This window comes from Cryptotermes secundus, unplaced genomic scaffold (assembly GCF_002891405.2).
Source record: "Cryptotermes secundus unplaced genomic scaffold, Csec_1.0 scaffold2039, whole genome shotgun sequence".
NCBI classification, from domain to species: domain Eukaryota; kingdom Metazoa; phylum Arthropoda; class Insecta; order Blattodea; family Kalotermitidae; genus Cryptotermes; species Cryptotermes secundus.
In genome coordinates, this window is record NW_019743185.1 from 112,022 (window position 1) to 129,656 (window position 17,635).

Sequence of the window (17,635 nt, forward strand, 5' to 3'; positions counted from 1 at the left end):
ACGATCACACAAAACAGTTGTCACTATAAACTCTGCCGAAACTAGTCCTTACCTTCTGAAGCAACGGTAGTGGGCTTATCGACTCAGGAATGTTAGCTCTATGCGCTCATAGCGGCAAAACGCAATACTACAAAAGCTCTGCCCACAAAAAAATTAATTCGGTTTCTTTTGGGTACCCCATCGTATGGCATTATCTTTTGGGGTAATGTACCCCTTAGTATGAGTACCTTTCAAATTAAAAAACGAATCATAAGAGTTATGTCTGGATCGGGCAAATCTGATTCATGTCGGTATTTGTTCAAAAAATTACAAATATTGCGACTCCAGTCTCAATATATTTTTCCTTACTTCTTTTCGTTATTAAGAATAAAAATTACTTTATATCTACCATGGATATTCATGATATCAATACCCGCTATAATTATAATTTATACTTTTTTTTTTCTTGGCACTACAGCCCCAGTGGGCCTAGGCCTACCTCCATGAACTCCGTTCACTTCGGTTTTTCTAGATCTTACACATATGGTAGGACTCCTTGGGCGAGTGATCAGCTCGTTGCAAGGCCTCTACCTGTAGACAAACACAGAAAAACGCATACAAACATCCATGCCCTGAGTGGGATTCGCACCCACGATCCCGGCTTCCGAGCGAGCGAAGACAGTGCATGCCTTAGACAGCTCGGCTACTGTGACCGGCATAATTTATACTTACCCTCTACAAATTTATCAATAGTACAAAAAGGAGCGCTGTTCTCTGGAAGCAAGATTTATAATCACTTACATTTGAATATTAAATTGTTATCTAAAGACGTTAGGAGGTATGCGATAGCGTAGTGGTTAAGGTACTATGCTACAAGCTGGAAGGTCGCAGGTTCAATTCCTGATGAGGTCACTGGATTTTTTTCAATTGACCTAATCCTTCTGGCCGCACTAGGCCCTGGGGTTTACTCAGCCTCTAACAGAAATGAGTACCAGGAATTAATTAAATAATTTTCCTGGGGAGTGAAGTGCGGCCAGTGCGTAAGGCTGACAACCTTACCACCGTCTTTGAGCCGACTGTCAAGGTAATGTGGGACCCTTAACGTCTCACAACCCTATGGGCCTTCACGGCCTGTTACAGGGATAGCTTTGCTTTACTTTACTTTACTTTATCTAAAGATGTTAATATATTCACATCTTTACTGAGAAGCTATCTCACTGAACATGCATTTTATAGCATGAATACCTTTACATTACTTAGTTAATAGTTGTTATTTACTTTTATTACCATATTTGTATTAATTCTATGTAAAATTTTTTCAGACGGCCACTGTAAGATTTATGACATGAATATGAATTTACTGTTATACTATTGTTTTATATTTATAATGACAGTTTCTATATCCTATAGGTCATCTGACCTTGTATGGATTAATGGAATGTAATTAAATAATAATAATGATATATGAAGCATGGGTTCATCTTATTTGATATATAAAATCACAGAACAGAATGCAACTGAGGTGCTGGAAATCCATAGTCTACAGCCAAAAACTTAAGTATGGTACTACTGACTGTAGTAATTATCAGGGGATATCACTGCTAATAACTTCATGAAAAATTCTATTCAATATTCTTCTCCATATATAGCTGAAATTACTGGGGATCATCAGTGTTGGTTTCGATGTAAAAGATCAACTACTGATCAGATCTTTTGCATTTGTCAGATACCAGAGAAAAAATGGGAATACAAGGAGACAGTACATCAGCTATTCGCAGACTTCAAGAAGACTATAAAAGAACTGACATGAATGATATCTAGGTTAGTAGACATATATACTGCGGTAGTCTTGTTTATAACACCGTGTAGTGTGGTAGGAGGTTACCAACATTTGGAATGAACACAATAAATCTGTGTTCAGGGTAGAAGTGAGTCCAAGCTGGGAAAGTCACAGAATACTGTATTTTGGGAAAGTGGGGGAACAGTTTACAGGTCATAGGAGTGGCCAGTCAGAACCAGGGATGGGGAAGAGGAGATAAGGATAACAGGTTTGACTTTTATGTGCAAATACATCCTAAAATTGAAGAAAAATTACTGGTGATCTACAGAACAAATTTCATATGCACGGTTTTACATTTCATTGCCAGTCATTAAAATAAAATGTAAAGTCTTATCAGATATAACACCATGTGATGGTCTCCAACATTTTGGGGGAATATACAGCTCTCATCTTCAGGACCAAAGAGTAAGCTGGGCATGAAACCAGCAAGCAGAGACATTCCAGAAGACAGAACTCTTCATAGCCACTGCTGTGAGAACCTCAAATCCAGTAATACAGTTTGGTGTCATACAAATTTTGGTAGTTTAACATATAAAAAGGTAAAGCTATCCCTGTAGCAGGCTGTGGAGGCCCATAAAGTTGTGAGAGGTTGAGGCTCCCACATTTTCTAGACAATCCACTCACAGATGGCAATGAGGTTGTCAGCCTTATGCACCAGCCATCCTTCATCTGCAGGAAGATTCCTGGTACTCATGTCTGTTTGAGGCTGAGTTGACCCCAGGACCATAGTGCAGCTGGAAGGATTAGGTCAATTGAAAAAAAAATCCACGTCACTGGGACTTGAACCTGTGACCTTCCGGCTTGTAGCACAGTGCCTCAACAAACTACAAAAAATGTGTTTTAAGAGTTTAATATTTGATATGTGTTATTCAGACCTTGGCATACCTTTAAATCATCTCCTTTAAGATCTATGAACATCCGTAACCCTAAATCAAGGCATTCCTTCACAACATCTTCAAAGAGAGGAATTCTTTCACCACCATATTTGTGTCTGTCATAAAAAAAAAAGAAGAAGAGAGAAGTTACTTTCACATAAATAATTCCATAACACTTATCATAAACTTAACATCATGGCTACATTAAAGCAAAATGAAAATACCTCATTGGATGTTTTTCTGATATGTCTAGTTGTTTAACTTCTTCCCATGTCATACTGTTGATTCTGCCTGTAGCTTCTGTCATTCTGTCTACAGTGTCATCATGAAATACTATTGGTACATTGTCTTTGGTAAGTGTAACATCAAATTCCACTGCGGTCATACCCTTCTCTTTGGCCTGAAGAGCATCAAAAATACACTATGATTTATCACCATCATCTACTTTAAAAGACATACAGTGGAACCTCGCTTAATGAGCATAATTCGTTCCAGAATCTTACTCGTAATGTGAAACGCTCATTAAGCAAAACAATTTTTCCCATATAAATTGATGTAAAATACAATAATGTGTTCCATGCCGAAAAAAATACTCAAAAAATTTATTAAAAATTATTCAAAGAAAATTATATATACATTGTTCAGGAGCGTGAATCATCATCATCGTCTTTTCTTCTATGAGGAATGAACCAACCTGGAAAGCGAATTCGATTTGCAGAAAACAAAACAAAATCAAAATAATTAGTACACTATTTATGATACATATCTAATTCTTTTTTACTAGAGACACTTCAAAATTTGGTGAAAATGTGACACAGCATTATCACTAAATAAATTTGTAGCGCGCATAGCCACTGCCTTATTAGGGTGATGCTTCTCAATGTACGATGCAACAGTTTCCCATGCTTTCAGCATTTCTCTTATTGCGCCAGAAGATTGTTGCTTTGCTGTTACCTCCTCCTACTCCTCCTTTGACAAACTCTCCTCCACAACTTCTTGCTGTGAAACACAATGCAACTCCAAATCGTGCAAATCGTTGATGTAGACTGATTGTATGTGCGTGCTAGATCAGCCACGCTCACACCTCATTCTCGCTTTTCAATGATTTTACATTTCATTTCTACGGTTATTTTTATTCTGTTATGGCTGTCTTTTTGCGGCTTTTTCTTCGGGGACATTTTTGCAAGGGTTATTAAACTTTGCACAAAAAAGTCCCAACTAATATGTCTGAACACAAGTTTGGAAAAATGTGTGATCACAAGCGACACTAAGATGCTAGCGGAACGAGTGCTAAACACAGACTGATGTAGCAAGCGCACAATCCGGGACTTCCCCTCTTGTTACTCATTATGCGAATTACTCCTTATGAGAGGTGCTCATTAAGTGCGGTTCCACTGTGCTAAGAAATCTTATCAATTTAATTATAATAATAATAACAGCAATTTATAATAGCACAAAACAGAGCTGAGACAGCTTAGTTTGTATAGCGACTGGCTATGGGCTGGACGACTGAGGGGTCGGAGTTTGAGTTCTGGTACGGTCAAGAATTTTCTCTTCTCCAAGTCTTCCAGACCGGCTCTGGGGTTCACCCAACCTCCTATTCAATGGGTACCAGAGGATCTTAGCCTGGAAGTAAAGCAGCCAAGGCATGAAGGTGACCACTCACCTCCACCTAGTGCCAAGGCCAAGAATGGTGGAGCTATACCTTCAATCCCCCATATGTTTTCAAGGTGAGTTTCTTAATTAATTAAGCATTAGGAAAACTTTACCGTTACATTGTTGAATAACACATTTGTAATATATCTGAGTATTGTACACTACAACATAGGAATAGCATAGTCAGTATAGCGACTGGCTATGGGGTGGACGACCGAGAGGTTGGAGTTCAAGTCCTTGTTGGGTCAAGAATTTTCTCTTCGCCACGTCATCCAGACTGGCTCCACCCAACCACCTATCCAATGGGTACCGGGGGCTCCTTCCCTGGGGGTAAAGCGGCCAAAATATGAAGCTGACCACTCACCTTCAGCTAGTGCCGAGGTCAAGAAACTGGATCTACACATCCACTCCCCAATACATCTTCATGGCATAATGCTTAATTAGTCAAGCAAAAGGGAGAACTTTACACAAGGAGATGTACTCAAAGATATGAATGACATTAACTGAAATAAGTTTTACAATAGATTTAACCATGAAATGTGAGATTTGACAGTTATCAAAGTAGTTAACATGAAGATTATGGTCATCTGGGATGTAATTGCTTGTAGTTTGGTACTCAGGTACCAAACTGGATGGCATTACACCCGTGAAGAGTTTAACACTGATATTCTAACTTCAGTATTTCTCTTTAACACATAGTGAAACTGAGTTCTGAAGTTTTAATGCAAAACTGCTATAGACGGCACCCATGTAAATATTCCACTGAATTTAGACTGTATGGTGGCCATGCCACAGGTCAAGAGGTCAGTCGCTGGCTTCCCACCGCGGCGGCCTGGGTTGGATCCCGGGTCTGGTCAAGTGGGATTTGTGGTGGACAAAGTGGCACTGGGGCAGGTTTTCTCCGAGTACTTCGGTTTCCCCTGCCAATCTGCATTCCACCAATTGCTCCACAATCACCTTCACCTATTATCTGGGGCTGGTACATTAGGTCAGAAGTGGCTAGGACACATGCATGAATGTCTTTCTCTCTTGATAATACAAGCAATTTTAACATTAAACTGTTAATCCTGACGGTTTTCTTGGACCGATACTGGGGAAGTGGTGTTTGCATAATCATCTCATTTAAACTTGTTTACTTGCATCGTACCTGTCTAAAAGCGCTTATGCTGTTTTCTGGAGCATCTAATGCAGCTCCCCTGTGCGCAATGCTTCTCATTATGTATATTGCCTCTTCACTGTCCTTCTTACTGTCATCACGTTCTTGCAGCAGAGGATCTTGACCAAGTATCTCTTCCACTGTGGCAGGATCTGGAGCTGGTAATTTTCCAATGTGGACTAGAATAAACAGCAGAAGAGCTCCAATTCCAGCCGTAGGAACGGCACAGCATACTATTTCAGACGAGTACAACCAAAACCCATAAATATAAAACGAAGCTTTCATACAAGCCCATATAACATTCGCAGCACTAACCATTGCTGTTTACCAAACAGCCTGGAACGTCCCCAACAAAACAACAATGGTATTACCGATGTGTTACGGCGAGATGAAGAGCATTGCCAACTTCTGTGATTACAATGTCCCTTTTTCAAGCATCTGACATTTTCTAGTTGTGATGGGAATGAGGCTCTGGAAACGTAAGTCTGTAACGTCCACAATGACCTTCCGCCTCGAGGAATCTACAAGATTGACGCTCCAGTGACGCAACGTTCCTCAAACTGTGGTGCGTGGCAATGTGCGCTTGAAACTACATTACATACATCTTACAAGTCTGTCTACAGCGATATGTTGTCGTATAGCCCGTTGAAAGTCACTGACGTTTCGGAAGAACATGTCGCCTCCATCTTCAAGGTCGAATAATAAAGCGAGCAAGAAACCAGTGTGAAAACAGGTGGCAAACAGAGCCCCGCAAGATTTGTGCCTTTCCCAATAATGGCATCATTTTACGTGCAACAAAGCACTGAAAGTATGTAATTGTTACATACTTCCTACTTTAGCATTAAGCGAAAATATCTGAAATTGTTCTATGATAATTTAATAAAACATACAATATTATTTGTACTGTCGCTCTCACGCAGCTGAAGCTAGGTCCATTTTCAAAATAATTTATTATCGATTGTATAATATGAAACGATTGTGGCACCCAATTTATAGATAGTACTCATAAGGCTTAGTGACCTTTATATCTTCTGCGTTAATGAAAGGGGAACGTTAAACCCAAACTCAATTAACAGAGACAAACCGGAGGTCAATTTTTTTAAAATATAAAGTGTCTTAATACTAACGAGGAATTAGTACGTAGAAATATAATAAATTGTACATGCAGAATACGTATAAGGAATATTGGAAAATGTTTAGATTAAATCAAGCGCAAATGAGAAAATAAGGCGGGGAAAAATAGTAAACTGTAGATACTAAAGTAAATGTAAAGATTAAACTGTAGACGTGGAAGAATCACTTAGATTTCTTATCGATAACAGCAACCAGTAAGCGACTACAATTAGGAATCACAACATGGCGTAGCACAGGGGCAATTTAACCTTATTCTTATATATAAATGTGTGTCTTCCTTCTCTCTTTGTTTCATTTTATGTTAGTGTCAGTCCTCACACGACTCAAATAGCTTCGTCATGCGCCGACTTTTACTGGTAAACGTAACGGGTTGCATAACCCTCACAAGAACATTTCTTTATGTCGGATGTTTATTCGTGTGAAAGTAATTACATGTATTACTCTTGTTTTGTAGGTTAACGTATTTCATTCTTAACAAGTTTTGTCGAGTCATCCAGGAAGTAGAGGACACCTTCTGCCTTAGAGTAAGCCTGCTGATTTATTTCAGTGACAACTGCATTAGAAAGCTGCTACAATGCATCCACATTCAGACCTAATCGCTGAAATTTGAACGTACAGATAGCAAATATTTCACCCATGAGCGGAAATCGCGCTTCTGTATTCATGCAGTGGAACTGAGAAACCTATCATTGAACTCTAAGCGTGGAGAATTTTATTACTCACTTTTCGTTTGCTCGTCTATTTCTCCCTGTTACTGTGCAAGACTGACACAAGCGATAATGCTTCTCACATATATTCTGGAGGCAACCGTTTCGATTCTCCGTCGGGGTACAGTCTACCCTGACTGAGAATTTTCGTGATTTTTACGCAGTTATTTCTGGCAAATGTTGGAATAACACATCAAACCAGGCCATCATCGCTTCCATCAAAGTCCATTCCTATAAATTAATCATTAATTATCTTATTCGACGATGAATATACTGAACTACTGACAGCGTCATAAATGAAAAAAGGTAAAATCTCTCTTTGTATTTCAGGAGTGCTGCCAACATATCACCTCTGTCTTGAAGGTCGAAAAGAATAAGGCGAGCGGGGAACTCCCAGAAGGCGGCGGTAAGCAGTTCCCATACTCTTTGCATTCTGTGATCCATTGTTATGGCCATAAAACCCAAGGCCAAATATAAATTTCGCTTGGACGCCATGTTGTTTTATATCGTACAGTAATCAACAGAAGTCCTTTACTTTTCCAAGATCTCTGTCACAGGAAGTTTCAGCACCATATTTCAAGTGGCCTTATTGTGAACCTCTCATCTTCGTTCCCTTTATTCCAACCTGTCTCTATTTTACGGATTGATAAAAGGTATAAATAGGTAAAGTTATCCCTGTAAGAGGCCGTGTAGGCCCATAGGGTTGTGAAACGTCGAGGCTCCCACATGTTCTCTAGACAGTCGACTCACAGAAGGCGGGTAGGTTTGTCAACCTTACAGGCCGGCCGGCCGGCCTTTATCCCCAGAAAGATTCCTAGTACTCAGTTCTGTAAGAGGCGGAGTCGACCGCATGGTCATAGTGCGGCTGAAAGGATTAGGTAAATTGAAAAATTTCAGCGACTTCATCAGGAATCGAACTGCGAACTGATGAGATGGTCAGGACATGCAACACGAATAGGGAGAAGAGGAATGTATATAGGATATTGATGGAAAAACCAGAGGGAAGGAGACCACTAGGAAGACCATGACGTAGATGCGTGAATAATATTAAATTGGTTCTTAGTGAGATAGGATGGGGTGGAATGGACTTGACTGGTCTGTCTCAGGAAAGGGACAAGTGTAGGGCTCTTGTGAACACGGTATGAACCTTCGGATTCCATAAAATTTTGGGGAGTTCTTGAGTAACTGCACAACTGGCGGGTTCTCAAGAAGGGCTCAGCTCCACGAAGTTAGTTGGTCAGTCAGTCAGTCAGCCAGTCAGTCTCCTGCTGCCTCCCATTCAGAAATTCGAAACTTTTCCTCTTTCACTTAGTCAGATAGACGCAGTCGGAACAACTTTCGAAATCTCACAGACATTTCGGAGGACCCCGAGGTCGCCATGTCCTGAGGTCACGACGTAGCTGACACGAGAACCATCAATAAACTGATTCGTGCCGAAGTCGTGCAATTAACAAGGGAACATTCTTTCAGTTCCGCGACATTCCGCGTTGACCTTTTACATTTCTATAAATATTGATCAGCGTACGTAGATATGAATATTCAGTTACTTTTCCTATTAATCTAATTTATTGATTGAATTTAATATTATCCTCCCACCTATGTTGAGGTCGTCCTAGGGATTTCTTTACTTCTGGACATTACACCAAAAACGTTTATGCATTTCCTTTCTCTCCCGAACGTGCAACGTGTCCTGTCCATCGCATCCTCCTTGATTTTATCATTCTAATTATATTTCGAGAAATACAATTTATGGAGCTCCTCATTATGCAATTTTCTCGAACCTCCATTATTTTCTCCCTCTTGGATCCAAACATTCTCCTCTGCACCCTGTTCTCAAGTACCCTCTTTTTATGTTCTTCCCCTAACATCAAGAACGCAGTTTCACATCCATACAGAACTAAGGGAAAACTAGTAATTTAATATGTTAATCTTTACGGTTTTCCAGAGTGGGGTTTGGACATGGGATCAAAATTACTACCGTAAAAAGCGGCTTGTTACGAAATGTTACACAGAAGAATTACCATCACGCTCGGTTTCACGTACATTGAACTCTGAAGTCTGTCAATAGGCTGGCTACATTCACCTTTACATATGTACATCTGACATCACATGTCAGGTATGCGTAAGGTCTGACATTTAAGAAAGTTCATGGATGCACGTTGTTAGTACCACAATGTGTTTACAAGCTTGACTTCCTTGTTCCCATATTGTGGAGAAAGTTTTGTCGTCATATGCAGACAGTACAGAGCAAACTGCGCTATTTTCCTATGCATGTTCCAAGGTGAAAGAAAAAAACTATCCCTGTAACAGGCCGTGGAGGCCCATGGGGTTGTGGGAGGTCGATGCTCCCACATTTTCAAGACAATCGGCTCACAAATGACGGTAAGTTTGTCAGTCTTAAGCGCCGGCCGTTCTTTAACCCCCAGGAAGATTCCTGGTACTCATTTCTGTTAGAGGCTGAGTCGACCCCAGGCCCATAGTGCGACTGGAAGGATTAGGTAAATTGAAAAAAATTCAGTTACATCATTGGGAATCGAACCCGCGACCTTCCGGCTTGTAGCATAATGCCCTTCAACTTATTGAATTATCATCGGACAAAGGACTGGAAAGTACTTTTAATACTACGAGCAATTCGAAATTCTGGATAAGAATGAAAAATGAATATCCAAGTTTACATGAAATAGTAGTGAGGTTTCTTCTTTGTTTTTCCACCACATATCTTTGTGAAGCTGCATTTTCTGCCATGACTGTGCTTAAAACGAAACAGAGGGACTGCCTGCAACTTTCTGACTGTCTCCGTTTGGCTCTCACTTCAATTCATTCCAGAATTAATAAGCTAACGGACGGAAAACAGAAACAGAAGTCTCACTAGCCTAACTAAAACCTTCCAAACTCAGTTGTGATAAATGAAACTATGTTTAACTTTCCAATAACTTATAATTGCTGTGTTAAAGTGCTGCGTCTTTAAAATCAAAACATTAATTAGTGTTGGAAGTAGTGTTTAGAATTGAGAGATTCATTCATTTTTATTTGTCAAATTACATACTTTACATATATAATTATTTGGCGTGTGTACGTGATAATAAGTGTTTCACCGGCAAGTAGACAGCCTTCTGCTTCTTCCCCTACTCAGCTGACTTCTATGGTGAGTTACAATGCATAAATATTTTTCTCACTGCCGTTTTCTTCAAACCAACATCATTAAAATCAATTTAATAATACAATAATCAATTTTACGCTGAATAACATAAGTTTTTGGTGATCATCATGGGATATGTCAATGCAAATTAACACAAATTAATTTAATGATGTTGGTCTGAGGAAACTACAAAATGCTACGAGATTTCATTAGTCCAGTGATTGATAACTAATTTAAATGTAATTTTATATTTGTCAACATGCGACATCGTATACATAAGTGTACTAATACGCTTTATGATTATGTTATAATTAATTACTAATATTACGTTAGCTTAATGCACGAACTTTAACAAAACTGGAAAGGTATTTACGAGTAAATCTGTTGGGATTGGGTCCTCGTCTTATAAAGAAAGAACTTACTGGCCGCGGTCTCATAAACGTTGAAAACCACTGCTCTAAATTTACTCCTAAATACCTTTCCAGTTTTGTTAAAGTTCATGCATTAAGCTAATTATAAAATATTTATTAATGAAAAATGCTTAGAAAATGAAAATGACAAATTCCAGAAGAGCCTCTCGCGGCCCAGTATAATTGATGTCAGGGCCCACTACTGGGCCCCGGCCCGGCGGTTGAGAAGCACTGATCTAGAGCGTCCAGACAGGCTTGGGGTGGGGGGCCTTCCAGCCTCCTATACAGTGGGTACCGATGGCTCATTTCTTTGGGGGTAAAGCGATTGGGCCTCAAGCGGACCGCGGAAGTAAAAAATGGTGGCGCTATGCCGCCACTTCTCCACGTACCTCCATGGCGTGGTGCTTAGTTACTTAAAACACAGGGGTGACTATATAACACACAAGCAAGGGGCATACGATATTACAGATTGCAGACGTAGCAAAACAACGGGCTAAAGAACAGAAAAACAAGCTGCTGAAACAAACCTTCTGGAATACTCACATAACCCTAAACAAGTGGACGACGCCCCTAATGAAGTGGAGTAGGATTTTTCGAAAAATTTTAATAGAACATTTTAATGGATTTTAATTAATTATTTTAATGTTATTTTTAAGTGGACTGCAACGCGCGATTTTAGCGTACGTCAGTGCACTGTAACAGTCTGGATGCATTAAGCCACCTGAAGATGGCCATCTATGGCCGAAACATGTGTTAAGTGTTAAATGGTGATTAAACAATTGTTGCAATATTGACTGACTGTGGATACAAAGACGTTTAATTAAAGATTTGCAACAGAATGCTGAAATACAGAATTTATAAAATGTTATCAAATTCTTGTGTAACTGGGCCCGTGCGTAATGGCAGCTCAATGTAGCTTGTCAGTTATGATTCCTACACACCAGTAAACATATTGTGACGATTGGCAGAACTGGGACGGATATCACGGAGCGTCACGTAGTCACGGACGTCACGGAGTCTGATTGGTGTTGGAATAGTATTGGTCAACAGGGTTAGCCAATGACTAAGATGTACTCTAAAAAGGCGCGAATGACAGTCTAGTGCTGTGTTTGTGTGGTTGTCGATAGACGTTTGGGAGTTGTGAAGCAATCCGTGGGTTATTCCCAGATTGTGAAGGTGTCATTAGATTGGAAGAGTCATTCAGAGTTGGTAATAATAATCAGTGGATTAGATTTTCCGATGGAACTTTGAAAGCTATGATTTACTTCTTTCAGATTTAGTGGTTTTTTTATTATAAAAATGTGTTATATTTTCATTAGATATAACCCAAAATATTTAATTATGGACGTTACGCTGGACCCCAAAGAAGTAGATTTTGAACCTAACCTAAGTTTCAGAAGAAGATTACGTGCAGGTATGCCCCCCCCGCCCACGTAATTGTGTGTGTCTTTTGTAATATTATTTCTCTACGTCTCTGCGGTTATGATTAGCCAGATAAAAATATTAACCGACCAGAGGGTGGGATATGATTATACTGCCAATGTTTTGTTGACATTGTAGTACAGAATATGTTAAGCAAGAGCTTTAGTTACAGGTTTAGTATGGAACAACAGAATTTGCGTGTGAGACAGTTTGTATGGCACATGGAGTGTAAGGAGTCTCTACAGGGCAGGTTCAGGGGTGGTCCTGAACCATCAAGTGATTATACATTTCTCTATAGGGAAAGAAATCCTGGTACTCAATTATGTTAGAGGGTGAGTCAGCCCCAGGAAGGATTACGTCAATTGAAAAAATCCAGTGACCTCATTCAGACTTTAACCCACTTTCTTGGAATATTCTTGGGGTTAAAAGGCGGCTGGCACATAAGGCTGACAACCTTGCCACCATCTATGAGTTGATTGTCTAGAAAATGTGGAAACCTCAACATCTCAAACCCCTATGGGCCTCCACAGCCTGTTACAGCGATACCTTTACATTTACTTTTTTTATGGGTAAAAATGAGGATCGTGAATTAGGGACACTATTTTTTGTACCTAAAGAGAATCACATTGGCAGTTAAGAGGGTGGGGTTTGTTAGTGATAAAGTGACATATATAACACTTAAGAGGCTACTCGTATAATACCGTCGTTCTCAGTGTTAATGCCTCAACGGAGGATAAACTGATGATAAGAACAGCTTCTATGAGCAAATAGAATGTGTATTCTGTAAATTCATAAATACTACATGAAAATATTAGACAAAATTAAAGGGGAACATCAGCGTGGGATTCACTGTGACAGCTTCACTACTGATCACAATTTTTCCCCCACTCATCAAATACTGGGAAAGAATAAGGAATGCAATGAGACAGTGCATCAGCCATTCATAAACTTCAATAAAGCCTGTTATTCACTTAGAAAGGATGTATTCTAATTCAGTTTGAGGTACCCAGGAAACTGGTTAGGCTTATTAGAATTTGATAAATGAAACATTTGTGAAGTCTCTATGTGTGAGCAGTTTTTGATATGCTTCCTATTCAGAATTGTCTAAAAGAAGGAGATGCTTTATTGCCGCTGCTTTTCAATGTTGCTTTAGAATATGCCATTAGGAAGGTCCATGAAAACCAAGTGGGACAGAAATTAAATGGTGGACATCACCTTCTGGTATATGCTGATGTAATCTATTGGGACATAGTATAAATACCATAAAGAGAAGCAAAATCTCCAACTGACACTAGTAAGAAGGATGATCACACAGTAGACAGAGAAAAGTAAGTATATGTTGATGTCCCACCACTAGAATGCAGGGCAAAATAATTGTATGAAGATAGCTAATAGATTCTCTCAAAATGTAGCAAAGGTCAAATATTTGGTAATAGTGGTAACAGATCAAAATTGGGTTTAAAAAGAAATTAAGAGCAGATTGAATTTGGGTAATGTTTGCTGCCATTCAGTTAAGAAACTTTTGTCTTTTCATCTGCTCTCTAAAAATGTAAAAATTAACACATACAAAACTAATTTTGCTTGTGATTTTGTATTGGTATGAAACTTTATGTCTGACATTAAGAGGAGGTATTTGAGAACAGGGTGCTGAGGAGAATTTGTACACTGAAGAGTGATGAAAATATAGGAGTTTAAAGAAATCTACATTATGAGGGGCTTCGTAACTCATACTCTTTGCCAAGTACAAGAAGAATTATGAAGTTATGGATTATGAGATGGGCAGGGTATGTAGCATGGATGAGTGAAAGAGAGGAATGCATATTGGATTTTGGTTGAAAACTCAGAAGGAAAGACACCACTAGGAAGACCCAACTATAGGTGGGATAGTAATGCTAAAATGGGTCTTAGAGGAATAAGATGGGGTAGTGTGGACTTTGTTCAACTGCCACAGGATAGGGACCAGTGGAGGGCTCTTGTGAACACAGTCTTGAATCTGGGAGTTCTGTAAGATGTTGGGAAATTCTTGTGTAGCTAAGCAGCTTGGTTTCTCAAGACTGGCTTGGCTCTGTTGGAGTGAGTGAGTGATTTAGTTAGAAAAAATTTACCAGTGTCCCACTGTTTCTGGTACTGCCATCCACATTCCTTCTTAAGAATTTTGACACTTCTGGCATTATGTTTGTAGTCCTTGCCTCATACTGTTGTGAGCAACAGCATTTTAAACAGATCTGTCACCACATTTTGAAGGTTTGTTTGATAAGTACCAATGTTTTAGAGGACAGAATATGTAGGCAGCAGGGCCCCCCTCCAAAAAAAAAAAGTTTGTATCTATTGCAAAACCACAGAATGTTATGCTCCATAAGACTGATCTTCATATTTACTGCCATGTGAACATGAAATCTTGCACAAATTTTTTGATGTTGTGCCAGCCAATTGATATGAAATAGTTCTGAGCTCATCCCATTAGTGGCGTACAAGTTCATCAGGAGTTCTTAACCAAATAACTTGGGCACTTAATTGGTTGTATATTGAGATCTTAATGTTTATTATCTAGTGAAAAGTTCCATTAGTTACAGGGAACATTGCTGTTAAAAGCCTTCAGTTGTATGCTACCTGAAAGTTTTTTAGCTGTGATGCAGAATAACTGAAAGAAGTAAACTAATAGTATTTTTATGGATCTAAGCAGGCACGATTCTTTTATATTCAGCCTGTAGTGAGTGATATTGAAATAGTTTCATGGATCAATAAAAAATCCATAATTTTCCCAAATGTAAACATAGGATAATAAAGAGAGGGACAACTGATCAGACTGAAAACCATCAACATAGAAATTTGGTCCAGTCTTCAATGGTATAAATTTTGGTAACAAATTTAATGCTCCATGTAATTAATATCTGATACTAGTAATATTATATTGTAGCATCCGGTTGCACTTTCCACTTAGTATCATTCATTTCCACAGTCTCACATGCAACATTAGTGTTCTATAAAACTTATTAAGGATATTCACTTTAAAATGTTATACCACATGTTTCGACCAATATGGTGATCATCAGGTGTTAAAATTACGGATGAGGAAGCTTCTGTTTTCTGTATCATTGCTTAGGTTGTTAATATATAGCCCCCCTTAATGCACATGTGTGTTTAAGCTGGTGAGTTGTGTCTCTACCTGTTGTTATTATGTTGCATATCTTATTTTCAAATTCATTTGATGCACCTAATGTTCACATTGGTCGAAACATGTAGTGTTAAACTATAAAGTGGATGTTATATTTCAGCATCCTGTTGCATTGTGGCATTTTTAGATCTTAAGTATACCGTCTATAATGCAACATTAACCTTATGTAAAAGACACAAAAGGTATACAAGGTTTGTCCGGAAAGTAATGCGATTAAGTCCGTAAAAAGAACTTTATTCAAGATCCCGTTACAAACGTTTAAATTTCTTCAAAGTACTCCCCTTGGGCATCCACACACTTTTGCCAGTGACTTTTCCATGCACAGTATGCATCCTGGAAGGCGTCAACAGAGACCTCGTTTAGAGCCTTTGTCACCGCGGTTTTGATCACTTCAGTGGTTCCAAAATGGGTTTCTTTCAGGGCGGTCTTGATCCTCGGGAACAAAAAGAAGTCCGCTGGAGCCAGGTCAGGACTGTAGCAGGGCTGGGGCAACGTTGCCAAGCTGTGCTTGGCCAAAAACTCCTGGACGCGCAGAGCGGTGTGGCTGGTAGTGTTGTCCTGTTGCAGCTGCCAGGTAGTGGTGATCTCGTTTCGAGTGCGGACGACCCTGTTTCTTAATCTGTTGAGCACTTCCACGTAGTAGGTAGCATTGACTGTCTGCCCTTGGGGTATGAATTCTTTGTGGACCACACCCTTGGCGTCGAAGAAGACAGTACACTAAAAGTGCTTGTTAAATACTTTAAAATGTCATTAAACTTATGCATTCATTCCTTGCTGAAACATGTTTTGGCCACAGGTCTCCACAGCATGGTACAGGTACACTTTGACATCAAGAAAGAAATGGGGAAGTTTTTATCATAAGACCTCTTGGCTGGGAGGAAACGTTAGGTGGTGCTGGTGCTGATAATAGTGTTGAATACAGGTTGTAGTATAATGTTGTTTCATTACAGATAAACTCGTCAGGATGGGAAAGTCGTCTCTTGGGAAACGCAAGACATCTGTTCTTCCTATTCGACTGTCATCTTTAGGAAACATGGAAATTCCTGAAGGAGGCAACACTCAACGGTAAGCTGAATCTCTTAAATATTGTTATTACACAGATGAGTGAAAAGAATTTCCATATATGGCCTACCTTCCTTTATTTCAGAGGTCGAAGTTCTGTAAAGAAATCACTTATACCAAGATCATCAAGGAACAGAACACGATCATCCTCTCCAGGCAAGGATGCTGTCAAACATGCCTCATCTGCAACTTCCTTGAAGCGTAGCCGGAGTAATACAAATCTGCAATACTTAGGAATAGGAACCCCCATGACTCCAATGTACTTGTTTGGCGGTATTCCTGGAACTGCTCAGTCATCTAGGTAGGCATCCAGCTTTATAGCTTCATATTAGGACTGCATAGAATGCACTGAGAATTTTAACACATTCACTGCCTATGAAAGCAACCACCATTGAATCAAGCACTCTCTCCTAGTGGTAAGGGAGAATTCAAGAATCATTAGATCAGGTGTGAAGGTATGTCTTTCTGCAAGAGATGACATGTGCATATCACCAGAAAGTTGCATGTATTCTAATCACAGCATTTAGAACTAGCCTGTAATTTAGTGTACATATATATGAGTTGGTTTGACTTTAGATATTTATGCACTATGTGTTTCAAGCAAGTGTGATACAAATCAACCTGTTTATTCTTGTGCATGTGTGCATGCAGTGTGGGGGAAACGTGGGAGCACACAGATTGTGGATGGATGTGATTGGAACTTGTGGGCATGCAGAGAATTGTAGGTAGAACATGGCCAAGATTTATGGGTGCACAGCAACTTGTGATTGAGATTTCTGGCTGTAAAAGATTGCTCTTAAGAAACATTTGTTTGCAGATAAGGGAGGTTATATAAGACAGAGGTAAAGCTATCCCTGTAACAGGCTGTGGAGGCCCATATAGTTGTGAGATGTCAAGGCTCTCATATTTTCTTGACAATCAGCTCACAGTTGGTGGTGAGGTTGTTAGCCTTACGTTCTTGCCGCCCTTTACCCCCAGGAAGATTCCTGGTACTCATTTCTGTTAGAAGCTGAGTCGACTCCAGGACCATAGTGGGGCTAGGAGGGTAATGTCAATTGAAAAATTTAATGACCCCCATCG

The 17,635-nt window shown here is 39.5% G+C and overlaps 2 protein-coding genes across 11 annotated transcripts in view; one reads left to right on the plus strand and one right to left on the minus strand.

Annotated features, from left to right (window-relative positions):
• LOC111874079 (glycerophosphodiester phosphodiesterase 1) overlaps positions 1-5,900 on the minus strand; it is a 20,719-nt gene extending 14,819 nt beyond the window's left edge. For 4 of the 5 annotated variants that reach the window (XM_023869284.2, XM_023869283.2, XM_023869286.2 and 1 more), the window contains exons 1-3: positions 5,498-5,882; positions 2,919-3,094; positions 2,705-2,810 (exon numbers count right to left, since the gene is read on the minus strand). In XM_023869284.2, the coding sequence (XP_023725052.1) occupies positions 2,705-2,810; positions 2,919-3,094; positions 5,498-5,824 (609 nt within the window). In that variant the 5' untranslated portion in view covers positions 5,825-5,882. Of the gene's footprint in view, positions 1-2,704; positions 2,811-2,918; positions 3,095-5,497 lie in introns of all 5 variants that reach the window. The other variant, XM_023869287.2, reaches the window with a different exon arrangement.
• Positions 1-17,635, plus strand: part of LOC111874078 (kinetochore protein NDC80 homolog) — a 37,035-nt gene that overhangs the window by 5,233 nt on the left and 14,167 nt on the right. For 2 of the 6 annotated variants that reach the window (XM_023869282.2, XM_023869279.1), the window contains exons 2-4: positions 7,678-7,753; positions 16,444-16,558; positions 16,641-16,856. In XM_023869282.2, the coding sequence (XP_023725050.1) occupies positions 7,678-7,753; positions 16,444-16,558; positions 16,641-16,856 (407 nt within the window). Of the gene's footprint in view, positions 1-7,677; positions 7,754-11,992; positions 12,106-12,215; positions 12,311-13,471; positions 13,647-15,146; positions 15,166-16,443; positions 16,559-16,640; positions 16,857-17,635 lie in introns of those variants that run through there. The other 4 variants (XM_023869280.2, XM_033755319.1, XM_023869281.2 and 1 more) reach the window with 4 other exon arrangements.